Genomic DNA, 22104 nt, shown 5'->3' on the forward strand with positions numbered 1-22104 from the left:
ACGAGCGAAGAGATTTGGCTTTGAATCGCAAACAAATTATTGATCGATTGACTTGATCGAAGACAATAGCAGAAATCAGCTACCAGACAAATTCAAATCTCGATCTCATTCAGACAATTAAATGGTGAACATTATTTGCATTTCTTTCAAAACGTATCAACAGAAATGTTTTCCACACCGAGGAATAAAACTCCAGTACATTTTGAATGATAAGGAATCGTTGATACACCGATTGCATGTCAGCTAAAAATTCACAGCTTGACATTATTGTTTTTTGTTTGTAGGTAGTATTATTTCTATTTTTAAGTGATCTGAAACCTGTCACATATATGCTTTATCATGAATTATGTCGCGTGTATTCAACATAGGTTCCCATAAGAAGATGCTGACGGCACACACCCCACAGTCAATTTCCCTGAACCAGCCTTTTCAGAAACTCAACAAGATCGCCGATCTTCTCAAGAGCAGTCATATAAATTCCAATTTTAAGCTCGCTTCTACACATTTTTGTTTGTAATTGTCTTAATGATCGCCAAAAAGACCTTTTTAACCCCCTCGATCACTATTAGACAGCTCCTTTCCTCAAGACCCAAGAGCGACGGCATACGAAGACTTCCCAGAAAAGTACAAAAGTACCTTACATTCCTTGGCATTTCCTCTATCATCATTAGGTAAAACTCTTCAAATCCTACCACGTCGATTGTCGGTGTTGTATGTTTTCTTCGGTTTTCCTTCTCGGTTCATCACCCAAATGGCAGACTATAGGGAATGATACAGTCGTTCGACTGTTTGTCGGGCATTTCATTTATTTTTTCACTCTTCTCAAGCCATGCAGAGGAATCTGTATCAGTGCTGAACTTAATAAATCCCTTCCCCACATAATAATCCTCATCTAAAACATACAGAACCCAATGAATCCCTCTCTCTTCCGATTACTTCGCTCAGTTTTGCAACGACAGTGAACATGATCATAAAAACTAATTATTTAGACAATAGTATATATGACATTGTTGTTTTTTTTTGTAAGTGACAGTGACAATAATTTTGAAAATTAGGAACTTTATGTTATTTTGAACAATACCGAAAATAACATTTAATTTCTTTTATTTCTCAATGTAAATAAACCTGATAGTGATTTTGTAAATCAGGGAAAATATTTATAGAATATAATTAATGTATTAATCAATTCTTTCTCTGTAATTCCGCAATATATGTTTATCAAGGAAAATTTTACATTACGTAGTCTTAAATATTTTCTTCAACAAAATCGGTTAGAATCCAGTAATATCTGGTATATTACTTACCGAATAATAACTCGAATTATTATAACAAATACGTTTTCAAATTAAATTAAATGAGGATATTTTGCTTCTATATCCTCTCTTACTTACACTGCTTTTGAACAACATTAGCCATTATATTGTCGAACACTTTGGACTAAAGTTAATAAATTCTGTTCTTTACAAAAAGAAACAAATAACAACATATATAACATGTATAGCGTTGTATATATATATATATATATATATATATATATATATATATATATATATATATATATATTCATTTGCGACGAAATTGAAAAATCCAAAGGATTTAAATTGGGGTCTCTTAATGGCCAAGCAAACTCACTTCCACGACCAATCCATCGATGCGGAAACTGTTCGTTTAAGTATTGACGCACTTGTAAAGATGTAAAGAATAATGTGGTGGTGCTCTGTCGTGCAGAAACCACATATTTTGTCTTAAAGCGAGAGGTATATCCTCTAGTAATTCGTGTAAATGTTCTTAAAGAAAATCTAAATAAAGAGGTCCATTTAAATTCGTTGGCAGTTCAAAAGGACCTATTAAATATCCACATATTACACCACACCAAATGTTAGCCTTAAACTCGTGCTGAAAATGTGTTTTCCTCATGGCATGTGGATTTTCAGAATCCCACATATGATTATTTTTATAATTAAATATTCCTCGTCTAGTAAATGTTGCCTCATCAGTAAAAAGAATTGTATCCAGAAAATCTGGGTTAACATTTTGTTTATCTTGCAAAAAATGGGCAAATTATAGACGCTTAGGTAAATCTTGAGGTAATAAATTCTGAACAGGTGTGTAATGATATGAATCCAATAATACATCATACAAAGAACTTAATAATGGTCCAACTCTAAAAACAAATTAAAAGTTTTTAACAAAAAACAAATTGACAAAGAAACCCAGAAGAAATTAACAAACTATAAAGGTAATTCTGCTAAATTCTACTGTTTACCAAAAATTCATAAACCTACTCTATCAGCAAGACCTATTGTAGCATCAATCAACACTCCCATCTTTGTTCATTTAAAATAATAATCATATTACTGGATCCGCGCTCACACTCTGCCGAACTGTATCGAATTAAGATCTTCAAGAATTACTTTGCCTCCAGTATCAATATAATCTCTAAACGCATTGATACATTGTATCGGTGATGTTAAATTCAATCTGGTGCATAATGACTGGATCTCATTTTCTCCATAGCCAATTTCAATATCCGCTTTCCACTCCGTTGGGTCTAGTACTCGAAATTCACTTATTAAATCATTTTCTGTATGTAGTCTTCTAGTTATATTATTAATGAGACTTACAAGGAATTGATGTTTCCTTTTTTAACGTCTTTTAGTGATTCCAAATAGCGAATAGTTCGACAGGTTTAGTTAGAGATAGTCCGCATATACTATCGTTACACTTCTTATCTGTAACGCTACAGAAAAGATGGAAAGTTCATACAAAACGTCATACATTAATGCCAAGGTAATTATAAACTGTTAGACATGATATATTTTTTTAGACCAATGTATACACTCTGATCAGTTTTTGAACGAGTTTCATCAGTTGCGGCTTGATGAAAATGTTCAACAAGAGATTATAAATTTTGCCAAAACACGTTCTATTTTTTAAATTTCTTCTCCCAAATTTTCCGCGCATGATTCTAGTTCGCATTGATTTTTAGGAGATTGTTGATAAATGGTATATAATTTATCCATAAATATGTGAAAATGGTTAATACCATTTACTTTCGCGACAGCATCGTTAACAAAGAGCTCCAGACGATAATTTAAACAGTGCCACGTGATTATTTTTGGAAATTTATTCAATAATCTTGTAGCCATTCCTGACCTTTTTCCTAACATTACACTAGCTCCGTCACTGGAAAATGCAGTTAAATTTTGTTCCAAATAATTCTCGTCGAAGCCATATTTGTCCAAATTATTTAAAAGGTATTGTGTAATGGTGGATGCTGTTTGATCGTCAATTCTATTAAATCAAAAAAAAAGGAATCGTGGTTCGCTGATTTTATTTATTTCGAATTATAAAAATATAATTAGAGTATATTTCTTACTTAATGTCATAGATTCATCAATGAAAATCGAAATCTTTCCATTTGTTTTAATATTTTCTGAACAAAGGTTATGAAAATCGGTACGTTTGTCGGCATCACTGTAATAAACTAATGAAGTTTGAAACATCTACCAATACTGGAAACCAACATCTGGAAATTCTAGTTCACAACAAATGTATAAAAACAATTCTTAGCATTAGCCGCTGGTACATTTGCGTATGTCAATAAACCATACCAGGGATGAGTAACATACGGTCCGTGGGCCGCTTGTATTAAAATTTATGTATGAAATCTTTACTTTCTAAAATTTTATATTTTTTTCTTCTAATATTTATTGTAAATAAAGTTTAATTCCCGTTGAACCGGTTCAAAAACCGGTTCCCGTATTTGTTTCGGTTCGAGTTCCGGTTCAGCAGAAAAAAAAACGTTCCGGACTCCGGTTCACGGTTCGAAAAAACAAGCCGGTTCGTTCCGGTTCGGGTTCGGTTCAAACCCTTGTTTATAATAATACATATAAAAATTCATCAAAAAAATCAGCAATTCTTTATAATTCTTTTCTCAATACGTCAGCGAACTCTCGTTGTCAGAATTCATCTTTAGTTTTCGGAACGCATATTTACAATTTCTCAGTTGGCCGGTTTTTTTCTTTAAAATACTCATTTTCATCGATAATATGAATTTCTGGGACACTTCTCGTTTTCTCATGTCCTTTATAATTGTTTTTTTAAGACTGTCGAAAGCTTGTTTGAAGTCGATGAATAGAATTAGCATTCTAATGTTGTACTCATAGCATTTTTCGATCACTTGTTTTATACTATGAATGACACCACCTGTTCATTTTTCTTGTCTAAAATCTCTTTGATACTCACCTATCTCTGGTTCCACAACTTTTTTAGTCTTTTATCTAGTATTATAGTTGGTATTATAATTCCTTCATGATTGCTACCTTTGCTGGGATTTCTTCCCTTCTTATTGCTATAATCAATCCACACTCTCGGAATTCTTTCTGATTTCCATACTCTACATGATTTGAAATATTGCGTGCTTTAGAATAAGAGATAACTTATAACACTATTTAACTTAATCAAAACTAATGAGCAAAAAACAAAACTAATCAAAATCACGAAAAAATGCAAACAAAGCACTAACGACCATAAACACCAACGTCAATGAATTGCACACTTTACCCCTGTATCGCTCCAGCAAATGCCAAGAAGTGTTCAAAATTAGTTCAATCTATTTCTAAACACGTATGATTTGTTTCCATCAAGTTATGTCTTGAAATTATGAATGTATGTATTACATTCTTTTGTCATAGTAGGTTTAAAAAATATAAGTTTTAATTCAGCTCTGAATACCAAAATCGAAAAGAGCTGAACCAGAAGAGACAGCTGGTTAAAGGATTGACTAAAGATATGTAGTCAAAAATGTGAAGATTTTGAGCAATTGCAAAGTTATCAGAAGGTGCTCTATCCTGCTGGTATCTCATTCCTAACAGTATGTAAGAGCGATTCTATGGCTTTTTCTGAAACCAGAATTATTTCGATATAATCGAATAGGTTTATATAATGTCTCTTCTAATAGTATACAACCCTTGGGTGATGAATAATAGAATCTGTAGTTAGGTTAGTTATAATTTTAACCTTTATATAATGAATAGATCGTTTGGAACGCCCAAACTTGTAGTATCTCGGACTCAGTTCATTGCTTCGACTGTATTTTACTTTCTGGTGCATTATGATGTATTCAAGTTTCATTGACTGTGACGTATTGATGAAAAAATTCATTTGCAATACTTTTGAGGGTTCACAAATATTCATTTGAATTCTAATGCGAGCGAGCTTTTGATTAGTATTAAACAATCATTAGAATAAACCAACACATTTCATGAGGTGTAGAGCTGTCAGGAAAATATTTACAGAGCTTTGAATCAGCTTCTTTAAAATTATAATAAATAATATAAAATATCATTATCTTGAGCAACGGTAACAGCTGTCTTATACGTGTATTGAAACTAATCTATAAGCCAGATGTATGTAATATTTTGAGAGACGATATCGTAAACATGGCGGAAAATAATCAACATAGCCAATGTGCTGTCAACCTCTGAAAAGTAACACTTCCCTCGTATTTGTTCAATTTAAATTTTATTTAATAACAAGAAATATAATCAATTTTTCGTTTGCTTGTTTGCAATACTGTTCCGCTAATATAAAATATTTTGAACGTTTATTTACGATTCGAGTATTTTTTCTACATGTTAATTTTCAAATTTTTCAAATGTGTTTTTTTTAAATTATAATCATCTCGTGTACGTCTTATAATCAGAAGGAACGTCTTCTGTTTCAACCATGCGCTATTCAAGCGCTTATCTGGTCTTCTTTATAATTGGAGTACAAAAGAGAGGATCATTGATTTCTGAGTACATAGTTCGATTTTAAATTCTCTTTAAATCACATTCGGTACTTCGGCTCTGGAAAGTAATTTTCGAAGTATTGTCTCAAATAAACTATACATCACTCTAATGTCATTGGCCATATCAATAACTAATAGAATTTATTTAACAAAATAAAATTTAGAATGGAAAATCAACTAACTAGAAACTTAACAAATGTGATACTTATATTCCACAAACAAATAATATTTCTCTAGACGTCCTGGATCTAAGAAAATTAAATAACCTTATAAATTCGTCAAAATTGTGATTTAATTTCAATTTTCCTAGAAAATATTTATTTTTTGAATGTTGCTTATGTTTTTATTTTAAAACTTGTCGTATTCGTCATTGTACCGCTCTTGAGAAGCCTAATCTATGAGCTGTAAACATAACGCTTACAAAGTTATCAATAAATTAGATATTTGCCTGATTGTTAACCCCTATTATACTTAACCAGTTCCACGCAACCTACAAGACAGTCGAAACTCTGTAATGAACACATTATCATCGTTATTTCTCTGGCAAGTTTTTGAAATGATAAGGAACAAATATATCATATTCACAAAAAAAAATTAAATCTATATTCCAGTGTACTATTCCATCTTCTATCAACAGTAGGTATCTTCATTTATTTGTAGAACTTTGAGATTAAAGTGATTTTAGCAAATAAAACAATTGCAAATTTTTATGCTGTGGTATATATTACAACTAATATTTACACGTTAACTGAGAAATATCAAAACATGGTTTATTAATATTACTCGTATTGCTTCTTAATTCACTGATAAGTATATTTTTCCCTGTGGATAGAAAAGAAACTATTCAGCATTAACCTATATATACAAAACATTGAAGGTGCTCTTTTAATATTAGAAAATGTTGTAAATGATAATTTACTATATGAATACATTTTTTTTAATATCCATATAATACATGAATTTCCATTTTTACGATCTATGAGTTTGATGACTTATTTTTGAAAGTTAGTACAACTGAGAATATATTTTTTAGAATATTTTCAGAAATCATTAAAAAGAAAATTTCACAAATAATGTGTGAGATATTTATTGATAATGAGCGTTAGAGGATTGGGATTGTATTATAATGATTTCAATGACAAATAATGAATATTGGATCTACCTTCGGGGTAATGAAAGAAGATAACTAAAATGAAACTTATATATTACGTACCTTGGTATGGATTCTTGGTAGGGTTTAGTGTCAGCGTTAAATATTTTTAGATGAAGAATAAAACGCTTCAAATAAGAAAAACTAGTGAATATTTATAGTTAAAAATGGCAAATTCTCCAATGTACTGGTTTTAGAATAAATAGTTTTGACAGATTGTCAATAAAATTGATTACTTGTTAATTATCTTTCAATTGTATATCATACGTTTGATAAATGAGATTTTTGATTTTATATTGAACAATAGCTACTGAAAAAAATTTTATAAATTGTGGAGAGCCTCGTATTGAGTATGAAAAGTTCAATATTTCACTATCTATACAACGTTATACAATGATGGAGTTATTTTAGCCACTACAGTGACTTTCAACGGGACCTTTGAATGTTTACTTTATCTCTAGCATGATCTGATGAGTATAGCCATTTAGTATAACTAAAAGCTAAATCCACAAGATACGTATATTAATTAGTAAGACCCCTGCAAAGATTTGAATCTAAGTTGAGTAATTTAGATAAGAAAAAAATGATATCCGAAATATCTACTTTGAAATATGCGATAACAGTTTTCACGTTTATCTCAGCCAAATAACTGACTTTAAAACCAGAAACTATTATTTCGACTGAGAGACGTGCAAGTAGAAATTTCAATTTGTAAAGAAAACAAAATAGTTTTTTATCTTATTATTAATCAGGTAGTAGTATCATAATGTATTCACAGTAATTAGAAATATATATTTTCATAGACTGGCTCTCTTGATATTTTTTTTATTTTCATGTGATGTTGAAAAAATATTGTACTTATATACTTAAACATGGTTTATTCCGGGAATAAAATGTAAAGCAATAAAGGACAGTATTAACAATTCATTGTTTAGATAAATCTAAAGACAAACAAAATGATCGTAATACATTTTTAAAAATCAGGAAAATTTCACTTTGGTTTGAAAACAAACGTCAAAAAATCCTAATATTAGAATTTTTTATATTTTTTCCTGCCATTTAATAAATACCAATTTACAAATAAATACTAAAACAAACTCGCACTAGGGTATCATTTAATAATCTTTTCATTATTTTGTTTTAATATTTTCTGTCCTCTTCTGCTCTTTTTCAATAATAATATCCGCAGTACCGTTTTGATAAATCTCAGGTTTTGTAAAAACACTTAAAATATTTCCTTTAAATGATAGCTGTTTTCTGTTCATAAGAAATAGTGTTGTTAATGCTCCTACGATCAAATTCAGTGCTGCAAATGTAGCACAGGTATTGGAAAAATCGTAATGTTGCATAAGAGATCCTCCGAGAACTGGACCAAGGACTTCACCTAGCGAATAGACAGATGACCACAAACCAGCTATCACTGAATGAGTAGCTATGTCATCAGTGTATCCATTTTCCCTGAAAAGTGGAAAATCTTAATTCAGTTTATTCATATATAAATATAAAGTATAAAATATTTTATTTAACTATGACTCAAGCCAACAAGTGTCGAAGCAAGGTCGATAAAAAATCCAGTAGCTACGACAAAATAAAAAATTACACAATATGACTCTTGAAAAAAAGCTTTAATCTTAGCATGCAATAAAATCTGTTGAATACGAGATTAGAGCAAAAATTACGTAGATATTGCTCTTAGTATGGCGAAAAATTACAGTGATTTGTAATTTTATGCTAGAATTTCTCAAAAACTTGATGCATTAGAGCAATATTTAACTAAAAATCGTAACACATTTAAATATACTTACAAAGCACTGTCCAAAATGAACTGATACGTAGGCATTAACGACATGCCTACAGTTATTCCTAAGAGTGAGAGACTCACCATGTTCAGCCATAAAGGTCTAGATGAAAAAAAATAAATAAATAAATAAACAATATATTTTCGATTAACATAATTTTATTTCATTGAAATAAGATTGGTAAAAATATGAAATTACTTCGATAATTTGATATCTAAGTGGTAGAAACATATTTCTGAAAAATATTTGTGGTTTTGATTAATTCCCATCGATGTATTGATCACTTTGAAACAAATCCATCCAAACATGAGCTTTCATAATGTATCTTACATAATGTACATGATTTGTGTAGATTATAAAACTTTGATATCGATATCGACTATCTAGCTGCCTGATATGATTAGTTGAAATTTTATTTTATATTAGATTTTGCGATTGTTATACTTACTCTGGCAGAAAACCTAAACATGGTCCTAAAAATAATAATATCACAGAGTTTCCAAACAACCCTACGGTCATCAACCACCAATAAACATCTAGTTTGTCTGTCAACCATCCCCAAAACGGACAGGAGATCGCATATGTTCCAGACATCATTAGGAATAACAATCCTATCATTGTATTGGACAGAGAAAATTTCTAAAAAAGGATAGCTTAATACTAAAGGTGTATAATCTTAGATGGGAGATATGAATACACTACAGATAGAGCATCTAATAATGGAGAGCAGGAGTACACAATTAAGGAGAAATTTTCACGATTATAATTTTTGTACGTAATTCTAAAAATAGTTTGGTATAACGATATAACAATTTTTCATAGCACGCTTGTATAGTTTCGGAGATTTTGTTAATCATTATTAACAAATTATAAAAAATTATTTCACATTGATAAAAATTTGGGAAGGTGCTTCAAAGTAAAACTATCTACGTGATTTTTATTTGAATAAAATATCTTTACTTTATTTTTTTGTTTTAAAAAATCTGTGTTATTTACCTTACTCAAATGAGGTTCCAAAGTTGGATCTAAAAATCCCCATGTCATTGATACCACAATCATGATGAAACATGTCATCATTATTGGTGTTAATTTCAACAGACTAGTTAGAGAACCAGAATTAGCGTCTATCTTTAATTCTGTAAAAAATTGATAATTTCAAATACAGGTGAGCTACATTGATAAAATTACATAAAAAAGATACTTTCACATTCTATTAATAAATTATGGCAAATACTCATCAAATAATTAAAGGAGGAAAAAAATTACTAAAGATAATGGACAAGTTTCATAAATGTGTTATACAAAATGAGGAAATAACAGTAATTATGAGCCCCGTATCATTTCAATTGGCACATCTCCTAATTTTTACTCAAAACATATTGAAAAATTTAATAGAGACCACGGGAATTGTGACTTAAAATAGAGGAACAAAATACAAGTGATGAGTCTTGTTGTCAAGAATAATTAAAGGCAGGTGAACTTATGCAGTTATCAAAATTAAAGTCGATGTAACGCAATGTTATATTTCCGTTATTGTTTGTGAAAGGTTGTTCCTCATATATTTATGAATAAGATTTCTTCTTTTAAAATATTACTCTCTAGAAATTTTAGAGGTGTGCCAATTGAAACATGTCGGGGCTATTATCTTGTTTTTGGAGAGCCTTTCTGGGTTATTCCAGATCCTTTGTAGAACATATTCAATTTTGCAATTTCACGTACAGATCAAAAAAAGCTTTATAGTGGATTTCCAGCGATTTATTTATATATGGTGCCACCACTGGTCATGTTACTTGCAATACGTCAGAAAGTCAATGCAAGAAGTGAATGTATTATATATATAGAATAAATATTTATTGTTTTGATAGCTCTACTGCGCAAAACAAAATTTTTTAGATTTTTCAATGTTTGATAATTGTCTGAATCCGACCTCAATACAGCTTCCGTTTTTCAATGAAGTCAATATTTTTGATGTGGGTTTGATAAAATTACTTAATTGGGCATTATGTGCTTAATTCCACTTTATTTGTGTACCTATTTCATTTACTAGTAAGTTGTTATAATTTACAAAGGCAGCGTAATTCATTAAACCTAACTAAATTCATTATGCAGTTAAAAGAAATTTGCAAACAATATAGACTACTCAACATAGATCTCATACTTTTTTCCCAATGAAATGAATATTTTCTAAAAATGAATGAACAAAATGTTGCAAAGTCAAATAATGATTTAGGGCTTGTAATTAATATGAGTGGGATACCAGCATTAAAAAGTATTTAATTAAATAATTTTTAATGAAATACTCACTTTGCGGTTTTTCCAGTATGCACAAGTTTATTGGAGCTATTAAAACCGAAACTATTCCTACTACGTAAAATGGTAGGCCAAAGCCTCCGATCTTCCTAGAAAAAAGGCGTTAATAATACAATTTTTGAATTAATTAATGTATATTAATAAAAATAGGTGATGTATCAGATATACATATATATATATATATATATATATATATATATATATATATATTTACATAAACGCATGATTATGTCAAACAACGATCAAGGTGCAGGTCCCCAAGAAAAATGCTATATCACATAATTTATGTTAGTTTTTGTGTAATGAATAGTAGCATTAATTAATAAAATAATATAGGACTTAAATATAGACTGAAACGCCATAAATACGACAGAATCTATACAAAACCTCTAAAGAAACAAATAAAACGTAAAATACTTTCAAATAATTGGTATTGAAGCTGATGCAACAGAAAGTTACACATACTACCAATTTAGCTCTTACATTAAATGGTATTATGGTAGTTTCCTGGAATGGTAGTGCCTGTGTTTCAAATCGTAAATTCTTGTTTATGATCATAGTGGTAGTTTTATATATATATATATATATATATATATATATATATATATATATATATATATATATATATATATGAAAAACGGCAAAACGTAAACGTAATTAATTTTTACTTTTCTTTTGTTCATAATATAATGTTTATATTTATGTGACAATAGGTATATATCTCATATTTAATAAATTGTCTTGATTTTTGTTTTATTAAAAACACGTTATTTATAAAAATAGACTTAACATGAAGAACATATATTTGTGCAAAACATATAATGCAAAATATGAAAAGGTCAAAAATGGAAAAAATATATATAAATCCATATAAATTATTAGAGTTATTATGTCAAGTTATATTTTGATAAAGATTGATATTTGGTCGGAACGTTGAATATCTTATATTCAAAAATATTTTTCAAAATAAACCTAAACTCAATAAATATAATGGATTTCCCATCTAATTTCGATATAGAGATGAGAAACGAGTGAAATTAACAAGTTTTTCGAAACAGGCCAATTTTTTTATTTCCATTTCGTTACTTTTACGATCATCCATACAACGTCTATAATTCAAAACATTTCCAAAACATATTGGCCTTCAAACTATGTTTATTTGTGTTAAAACAACTCAAGACTATAGGTATTTGATTTGTGTTTAAGAATATTAATTGAGAAAGAATATTCCCAATATTTTATTTGTAATTTTATGATTAGGATTATAACTTAACCTATGAGGTCGTGTTACTACAGTCTTATGTTATTGAAAAAGCTCATATTAATAAAAACTTATGTATAAATAAAAATTGACATAACTGCTACCTGTCAGAAAATAGAATTGTTTTGAAAAATTCTCTTATTTGTGAGTTTTGAAAAAACTCTTGACTCCATAGGGCACATGTATATATATTATTTCTTATTGTCAAATGTTTGTTTGATCCGTAAGTTTTTAAATTGACAAATATGCAAGACTCACATCAAAAAGTACGCCGCCAATTCCTGGACCTGCACACAATCCCAATCCTACAAAAGTTTCTAAAATTCCCTGAAAATAAAAAAGGTAATGTGTTATCCCCCACTATCATAGGTGAATATTAGGTTAGGGCAAATATAAATTTTGATCTACTTACTCTGATAGCACCAGCATTATCGGGAAAAGTATTCATTACTATCACATAAGCGGCAGTTGAGTAGGCACTAGACCCTAAGGCAGCAATGCCTCGTATAACAAATGACAATGTTGTGAAACCACTGTAATCTTCTATGTGATGTAACGTTCTGAAATTAATGGATCATAATAATTGAGGTATCTTCAGTAGTGTGTGCCTCAAGTTTCACTAACTGGGGGTTCATTCACAAACACATTGTATATTTAATAATAGCTTATACATAAATCATGAATGAATGGATAGTATTTTCTTTATATAAGTAAACTATTGTACTTTGTTCAGAGTATATGAATTATCTTCGTCACTGAGACCATGTTATTTATCAGTATGTTGATATATTCAAACGTATTGAAATATTTCTTATTAAGTACATGTCCAATATCTCGTCCAATATATATATATTCAAGAGCATTAGTTCCTGAAACCTAGATATCTTCCTATTGTTCTTTCAGAAAATAATTCTTAGTGATTCATTATTGGTTTCATAATTGGAGAAAAAAGCTATATAACATATTAGCTTTGGAGCTACCACATGAAATAATATGCAAAATATTATGAATAGTAATATATAACACTTACCCAAATATCACAGTACATATCCCTGATGTGAATAGTCCAACAATAAATAAAAATTTAACACCCACTCTTGGACACTGAAAAAAAAAGATTATTGAATGATTCAATGAGGTTTTATCCATAAATTTTTAATACTAAACGAATAACTGATCTTTGAGACGAAAAGATATTTCTCTTAATTGGGGAATATGGCTAAGAGAAAGTATAAAAAATAATGTTCAAGCTATGGAAAGAAACATTTTTAAACCATTTTTTTATACACCATGATATGATTTTGGGGCGAATAGGGAAAAGTTTTATGTATTTGTTCCACCCGGTACATATGATTCTTGCAACTGGAACATATTTTTCACTATATACAATTGATAAACCTTGGTATTTTAGTTGTGATACTAATTTGGTTTTTATGGATAGAGGTAATTGACTTTAAAATTATGCTAAGTATATTCTTAAAATATGTATACAGAATTTATTTATAGTCTCAGACATTAAGAATTATCAATAACAGCTGTCAACATTCAAGAAAATGATAATATTCGATTTGGTTTTTTATTGGAGTGTGAGGTTTCAATATTATAAATTAACCTATATAAGATTAGTTAGTGATTGCAACAATTTAAATATACTCCCAAAGATAATCAGTTTCTGATTAATTTGCAAATTTGTTAACCACGGTATCCTAAATGCAAAGGTATTAGAATAATTTTTGTATTAGTCTACTACATTCTCACCAAACATGGTACAACGATTAAATACCAGAATTTGATTCTAGTTGAAGTTGGATTTGTTTAAAGAATCTACTGATAATCGACGAACAGTGCAAGGTATATGGCTCATTTATCATATAAAAAGATGATGTTTAATACAAAAATTTATTGTCGATCTTCACAATAGTTTCCTCACAACGATTCCAACGTTGTTTCCACGATTTAAAGCGTCCTTGGATTACAATCACGGTTACAGCTGCTTTTTGACCACCAATCTGCCACTATGATGAGTTCCTTTGAGGCATGGCTTCATATTGAAACTATAGCGTGGATGAGACATAAAGTTATGTAGAGAAAAATATAAAAAAACCTACCATCTACGATATATAGAGTGCAGAAACCCCTTATTGGATAAAATTATTTGGAAAGATTTTGTTCAAGGTTTTTCTTGTCATCCAAGTATAATGGAACATTACCCTGCCTAATAGATCCAAACCTACCGGATGGTAGGTTTGGTTTTTTCTCGGAGCTTGTATATTAGTAATATTCCGTGAGCTGAATGGTCCTTATTGTTGAAAGAACAACTAGAATAGTACCTCCTACTTTGATTCCACTTAGTGTAGAAATGGCTGTGAAATGTTATCTATTCCATTGAATAATGTACTGTGAATGTTTAAATTGATGTGATACGATAATTATGTTACTATGAACTACGATATGTCGAATTTATAAGAAGGTAAATGGCAGTATGATCTGTTTCGATAGTTTAAATTTTAGAAAAATTGGTGAAAAATATACTTACAATTTTACCGAACACCGGGGATGATAGAAAAACAACTAAAGCGAAATATCCAAAAACAAAGCCTGCCATTGACTGTGTCATTCCTCGATTTGCAGCTTCTTGTGGATAAAACGGTGCCATGATCGACATTGAACAATAACACATGAAATCCGCCGCCAGTAACATCACCAGTGTACATTTTTGTTTCCATGTGAATTTCTTAGTTAAGCTGTAAAAACAAAAATATTGCTGATATATATATATATATATATATATATATATATATATATATATATATATATATATATATATATATATATATATATATATTTACACAGTGCAGGGTTTTCAAAATCCATTCAGTGTGCTCTTACATTGAAATATATTACCTAATTATCATAAAATATTTGGAGATTATGCTTGGCAGCAGTAAATATGGGAATGTTTATTTATATTTGAATGATATGTCACTGTCTTCTAACCAACAAGCTAGACCAAAGAAGGTCTATCACTCAGAAGATTAGAACTGAGGAAAATGACTACTATCGATCCGTGAATTATCTATTGCAGAGCATGAGAACAGGTTATGGATGATTCATATCCTGATTAAAAACATATTTGAAATCTATTCGTCCATAACAAATAGCAAAGTTCTTGACCCAGGCTGTCATTTTACTTCTCGACGATCTGGACCAAAAAATCTCAATCATTCAGTAAATTAGAACTATAATCTGCAGAACCTGTTAAAGGTTACCGACGACACCTATCGCTTATGCCAAGTATCCATTAAGTGAGCTTCGCAATTGTTAAGATGTAAATAGAAAAATTTCAGTCCCTAGCCTAATCTCTTTCACAATATTGGTTAAGACGTTTCTGTTAACCACGGATAAAAAAGTAGACTGTATTCATATTGTAATTGCAAGTGTAATTTTTCAACCTTTTTGAAGCAAATATTCTGGATATATATCTGGGTTATTTTAACTTTTTATTCACTTTAATAGTGGTCACGTATTATTTTAGCGGTTTTATTAATTTATGAATTTTATTTTAAAATTACAGGGGCCCCTATGAAATTAGCAATTGGTTCCTCCAGATTATTTCAAAGCATATTGTGTTGAGCCGTAAATAGTCTAAATATATTTTCTTATGTATCTCATGTTTATTATGTGAATAACATAATGGACCAATTTTACAACCAATTCGATGCAAATTTGTTTGATAACTTAATTTTCTTAACTATTACAAGGGATTCTATATTTTTATACAATTTCCCTGTGAACCCGTTAACGAATTACTTTGCCAATTAGAAAATAAATATAATCTCATTTTTCCTTTAATTAATCACACAAAAATCGGGTAAAATTCATATATCAAAATCTAGTAGAGTGACTATCTGAAAGGACATGACCGAGAAGTTAAATTGCAGTCTTCAGGTTTTGAGTAGAAACATAATTTAGTTTACTAAATGAATAAAAATTTTAGCAAACTGATGATTTTTGCCTTAAAAAATGTTATCTGAGATTTATGTGTAATAACTATTATGTAATTCTACAAATTTATCCCATATATACTAAGCTGTGAATGGAATGAATTGACTAAATCATTTGGTAGATATGTTTTCTGAAGACAATGAAGACAAACATAAAAGACGTACTTCGTTGTATCACAAATGTGACCTTTATGCGTATGAACTACAATGCTTTCTAAATATATCGTTTCCTCTATTAGACCATTCATACGTATATGAAGCAATCATTGTAAAAATCTTGCATTTATTAATCTAAATAGCCTAAAAGATATATGCCTTCCAAAATGACATGCTTATATTGGCGTTAGTTGAATGCTACGAAAAATTTTTCAAATATTCTAGAGCGTAACTGGTGACAAAAAAATTAAGAAAATATAAATTCGCAAAGAACAGAGCAAGAACTTTTCAAAATTATATAATTCTTCTGAAATTGACGGACATGTTCCTGTGTGTGAATAGAAAGGAAGAAATGAAAAATAAAGATTTAAGAAAGGAGCTTCCACTCCAATTGTCAATATAATTTATTCATTTATAGGAAAAAGACAACTACACAAATTAAAAATATACCTTTCAAAATGAGATAGAAACAAAAGCAAATAATATGAAATGTAACAAAAAAGTGGCAACCCACATTCATAAAAAAATTGTAATACGCTTGTCACTAATGAGTCGTAGAAAGATTTTTTCACTGTTAGTAGGTAGCAGTTATTTGATTTACGTGTTTAATATTTCAGTTATTAGAAAATTACGAAAAAATAAAATTGTAAAATTTTTCGATTGCATCGCTTAATATCTAGAATTTAGAGTACAGATAACCAAAAATCGCTGATCTACCCTTGACATCATTGTTAAAAATGATAAACATATAACCAACTCAACGGTGGTTGGAAATATAACAATATTAATCAATATCTTTTCATTACACTACAGATAGAATTAAAATCACCAATCGACATACTTGAAATTCAACAAGCAATTTAATATTGATCTATAAGAATAAAAATGGGGAGTTTATGTTCCCCAAAAATATTTATAGAATTAAATATACTTTATTTATTTTTTACTACATCAGATTTCCAAAAACTATGTGGATTACTTTGAGAAACGGTTTTTCAGTATACTTACCTCATTTTATATTTTTTATATTCTCCATCAAATCAACTCCTATTATTTTATTTAAAAGTAATTTTTCTTAGTAAGTTCTCAGTTAGAGTTATAAAAGAATTTTAATTAATAGGTATCAGGATGCTTGATGACCTTTTCCATAGTTTCAGGATACTTATTAGTTTTCGAAAAAAAATTTGTCCAGGTTAACAGGCAAAATACGTAAGTTAACAAATTCTTTCATGTCAATATACTTTGTCAATTGAAAACTAAAGAGCTGTATAATTATATACGTTCCATTATTTAAATCATTGTTGATTTTACATTTAAATATTTATTTATTTCTCTCATTAGCATGGCTCTTGAAGTGACATCCAAAAACTATTCAAACTATATTTAAAAAACAACTTTTTGCGATTGTCTCGTATCTTTCTTTTGTTTTGCCTTAAATTATATAATAATTTAATCGCATTTCATGTATTTTATTGATATGATGTAGTAATTTTTATGACGTCTTTGATAATAAAAAATAAAATATCAAAATCACACTTGCTAATTTTGAACACAAAAAATAGCCATGATGCAATAAATCAAAATCTAAGTAAATGCAGTTATCTCAGTGACTGTCCAAATTTTAAAAAGCAGTTAACCCAAGATGATGACCTGTACTGCTGAGTAACATATTTTTACTTCAGATAATCCTGCTATTTAAATTCAACGCAAAATGAGATTGTGATTCAATTTAAAAATGTAAAAAAACTACCGCCTCAAAAGTATGTCTCAAAGACAAATAATTATTCAACAGTTATCCACGAAATTCATTTAGCGAAAATGTTTTGAAGGCTCATTCAAAATAACTGTTTGTTCATCAGGGTTTGAATTTTCTGAAATGTACATTTACACAGAATTTTTTACAAAAATTGTGATCCTCTATGACTAAATTATTAATTCAGTAAATTCAAATATTGGTCCCAATTTTAAAGTTGAAGGTCACCACAATCTTATTAAATGTAAATAATGTATGTTATTTTTGATAACCTTTCAAATCATTCGAAATATATATGAAGAAATTAAAACTCACGTGTCAAAGGAAAGAGCTTTGGAATCACTACTATTTTTAGTCTACTGTGAAAGACAAATATGCAAGCGAATCAGTCAGATAATAATACATGCAAGCAGATGTCAGGATTTCAAGTATCTTCAAGAGTCGTTGATACGTTGCGTGACTATTCACAGAGTATTAACCAGACACGTTCAGGTACCACTTAGTAAAAATATCTGAATGCAAATTCTACAATGCTGATTGAAATAACCTACAAATGATGTAAAATGCGAGAGAGAATTTTCCCATGAAAATTTAATGAGGAATCATCCGAACATCAAAAACTGGTAGAAAACCTAAATAAAGCAATATATCCGAAAGCCGAGTGATATCTAAAGATAACCTTGCTAGGGTATCGCAATGGTTATATCATAACAACCCAAAGACCACAACAGTAAACAACGAGGATTCTGGTTGGTGTTCTGGAGGAGACTATAGACAAACCTATGGGGTATAAGGCGTTAGTACAAAGTTAGGTAGCAAGAAGAATGGCATTAACTAATATGTCCTAATCTTAGTAGGTATATTCATACGATTCATAATTGATTTAGTTCCCAAACGACAAAATAATGAATAAGCAAATGGAAAAAGATAATTTCTATATCAAGAATAATAGAAAGATATGAAAGTATTCGGAACAGAAAAAGATAAGCTGTTGTTAATTTATTTTGTTTACTTGTCAAAAACAAATGATAATTAAGGTTTCATCATAATCAGATAAAGTTTGTGATTGCTAGATGTGTGAATTTGCCAAAAATTTGTTTGAACAGATCAAAAACTGGTACATATGTTGACTATACGAAAACGGTTTGAAAGAAAAGTACTATTCATTGGCTACGGTAATTATATTGCCTTACTTCTAATGTCATCTGCTAAAATTTCACAAGAATCTGATAAGTAGATTAGCTTTAACACTTACATAATGAAGTACTTTTTCGTTGTTGGGTTAATATGAAGAAAAAGTAGTTCAAATATTAAATTTTTTCACGTGAAAAAACAATCATCCAATGAAAGTACGAGAGATAGCTAATGAAGTAAATCTTTCAACCGAAAAGGTAAAATTTTTTCTTTGAAAGGTGATATATCAAAAAATATCTGCAAAGTGGATGCAATGATTGTTTAATGCTAATGAAAAACTCACTTGCATTAAAAATTGTGTGTCAGTTTTTCCGTTGATTTGTCACAACAGATGAAACTTGGTTACACCATTATACCCCAGAAACAAATATACAGTCAAATAAATGGATGTGTGTCCAAGGAAGCAAAAACCTTTCCTTCCAGTACCGTCGTGGCTACAGTATTTTGGGTTTCTCGAGGTGTCATCTTTATTGATTATTAAAAAAAAACAATAATTGACCAATAATATCAATTTGCTGACACACAAAAATGGCCCCATTTGTTCTACCACCCGTCTGCTCATTCGCTATAGTTGCAGAAAATTTTGTCGAATTGTGTTTACTGCACCAGAAGCCATGTTCAGCTGATACTGATACTGATCCCTTTGAGAAAATGGCTAGTAGAAGCAAACGCGTATCCTGCGGAACTTTCGATATATTTTTTGAATTATTTGAAAAAATTGGAAACTTGCTGGATTAAATGTGTAAATTGAAAGAAGATTATGTTGAAAAATAAAGTCTTTTTTATAGAAGTCACTTCCGTCAAACGACCCTCATAAGTAATTTGTGAATGTGAGCAGTTGAAGTTGAAGAAAAAAGATCCAATTACTAAAATACTTAAGTTAGTATAAGAATTATAAAAACCCTTATAAATTGTTGTCAGATACAAACATCTATCACCTAGACTGTGGAAAAATTAACAGTGTTATATAAATAGATGGATAGTTAAGAAATACGATTTTCCCATAAATAAAACAAAGCTAAAATTAGATAAAAGAGATAAGATATTAAAAACAGGTTGTTTGCTTCTCCACTTTCAATAGACAGGTACGAAGAAAATTAATACTATGACAAACCTCACCCATCGATACGATTAACTTTTAATGAATGAAAGTGGTAATCATCATATGGTTGGAAATTATCTGTCAAATTTTGTTTTACACTGAAATTATCATTTTGTAAAGTAATAAAGAATATTATACTGCAATGTGCCACTATAATGAATGCTTTCGAATTTGATATAATAACAATAAACAAATATATTGAAACTTTATTTTATCAAGTCTACGTATATACTTATTTTGATTTGTTGACATTACCTTCATCAAATATTCTGTTTGACAAACATACCAATTCAAGGCTAATATCACTATATCTTCAGTAACACAAGAAATATGATACCAAAACAAACGAGTTGTTCATGAACATGATAAGCAATAAATTTATTCAACCTGAGTTAATAAATATTGAATATTATTAAGCGAATTAAATGAATAAGGTCATATAGATACAACAACCTGTGTATAAATGAATTATTAGTTGTTTCTCGGTCTCCTACAGAAAATATCAACATTATAAAAAGAGTATCATAAAATAATACAGTTTTCAAATAATTATACGATGTATTGTGACACGGCTGAAGAATTAGTAGACGTGGTGAGTCAAATACTCAACCCCAATAATCTAATTATTATAGTTGGCTTTTTCAGCACAGTCATTTGCGTTAGTTGATTACCCCCTAAAATTTTACTTCATCTTAATCTATTCAAACTTTTGTGACATCTATTTCTACCAACCGCTGTAGTTCTTCTCTAAAATATCTGCATTTTCGGTGTCTTTACTTTGTTTTCATTCTAATTTTAACTAAAATTTGATGAAATTTCATGTGATTACAATTGATGTGTCGTATAATTATAAGTTCTCATAGAACAATAAATCGATTGTAGTTAGAGAATAGGACTATTGGGCTTCACCCCTTCTTATTTCATAATATTTGTTTGTGTCTGGTTTCTTGTCTCTTGTTTGTATATCTCTTCCAATTATTTTTTGCTCCTGGCTTAATAATTTGTGGATTATTCTTGTAGATGAACGAAAAATACTTTTAGAAAACATATCATGCTTAAATGATTCATTCCATCATATTTTCAACCTTCTTCAAACACTTATTGTCTTTTAATCAATTATGTTATTTTTGTTAGACTAACTTTTTAGTAAATTTATTATCTTATCGACATTTGTATTGCGACACGACTGAGTAGCAGAAGTTATGTTTATTATTATTACGAGTATATTATCTTAATAAATTATAATTGGAGTTAGTTCAGCTTTAGTATGAAAAAATTGTATAAATTGTATATAATTAATTTTCAATTATTTTTTCTTTTAATTACTAAATTAAAAAGAAAACATTCTCTCAAATCTTTGGAATAAAACTGGAGATAATATATTCAATGTTACGGTGGCATATTACAAAAAGAAAATTCACACCCCCAAGTCTTACTGTGATAAGCATCGTGAAGAAAAATGTTGTCAAATTTTGTTTCAATCAATTCTTGCACGCTCCAATATAAAAAAATGAATTTTACTGACCATATTTGGAGTTTTGATTCTATTGGGATTTAAATATTTTATATATGCGTATATGT

At 29.4% G+C, this 22104-nt stretch overlaps 1 protein-coding gene across 2 annotated transcripts in view; it reads right to left on the reverse strand.

Moving 5' to 3' along the window:
* Window positions 1-6498: 6498 nt before the first annotated feature.
* Window positions 6499-22104, reverse strand: part of LOC130891360 (MFS-type transporter SLC18B1-like) — a 46123-nt gene continuing 30517 nt past the window's right edge. For both annotated transcript variants that reach the window (XM_057796026.1, XM_057796019.1), the window contains exons 2-10: window positions 14851-15058; window positions 13345-13418; window positions 12727-12874; window positions 12573-12641; window positions 11048-11138; window positions 9740-9879; window positions 9192-9382; window positions 8750-8845; window positions 6499-8402 (exon numbers count right to left, since the gene is read on the reverse strand). In XM_057796026.1, coding sequence (XP_057652009.1) covers window positions 8075-8402; window positions 8750-8845; window positions 9192-9382; window positions 9740-9879; window positions 11048-11138; window positions 12573-12641; window positions 12727-12874; window positions 13345-13418; window positions 14851-15058 — 1345 coding nt within the window. In that variant the 3' untranslated portion in view covers window positions 6499-8074. The remainder of the gene's footprint in view (window positions 8403-8749; window positions 8846-9191; window positions 9383-9739; window positions 9880-11047; window positions 11139-12572; window positions 12642-12726; window positions 12875-13344; window positions 13419-14850; window positions 15059-22104) is intronic.

Source organism: Diorhabda carinulata, chromosome 1, assembly GCF_026250575.1.
Source record: "Diorhabda carinulata isolate Delta chromosome 1, icDioCari1.1, whole genome shotgun sequence".
NCBI classification, from domain to species: Eukaryota; Metazoa; Arthropoda; class Insecta; order Coleoptera; family Chrysomelidae; genus Diorhabda; species Diorhabda carinulata.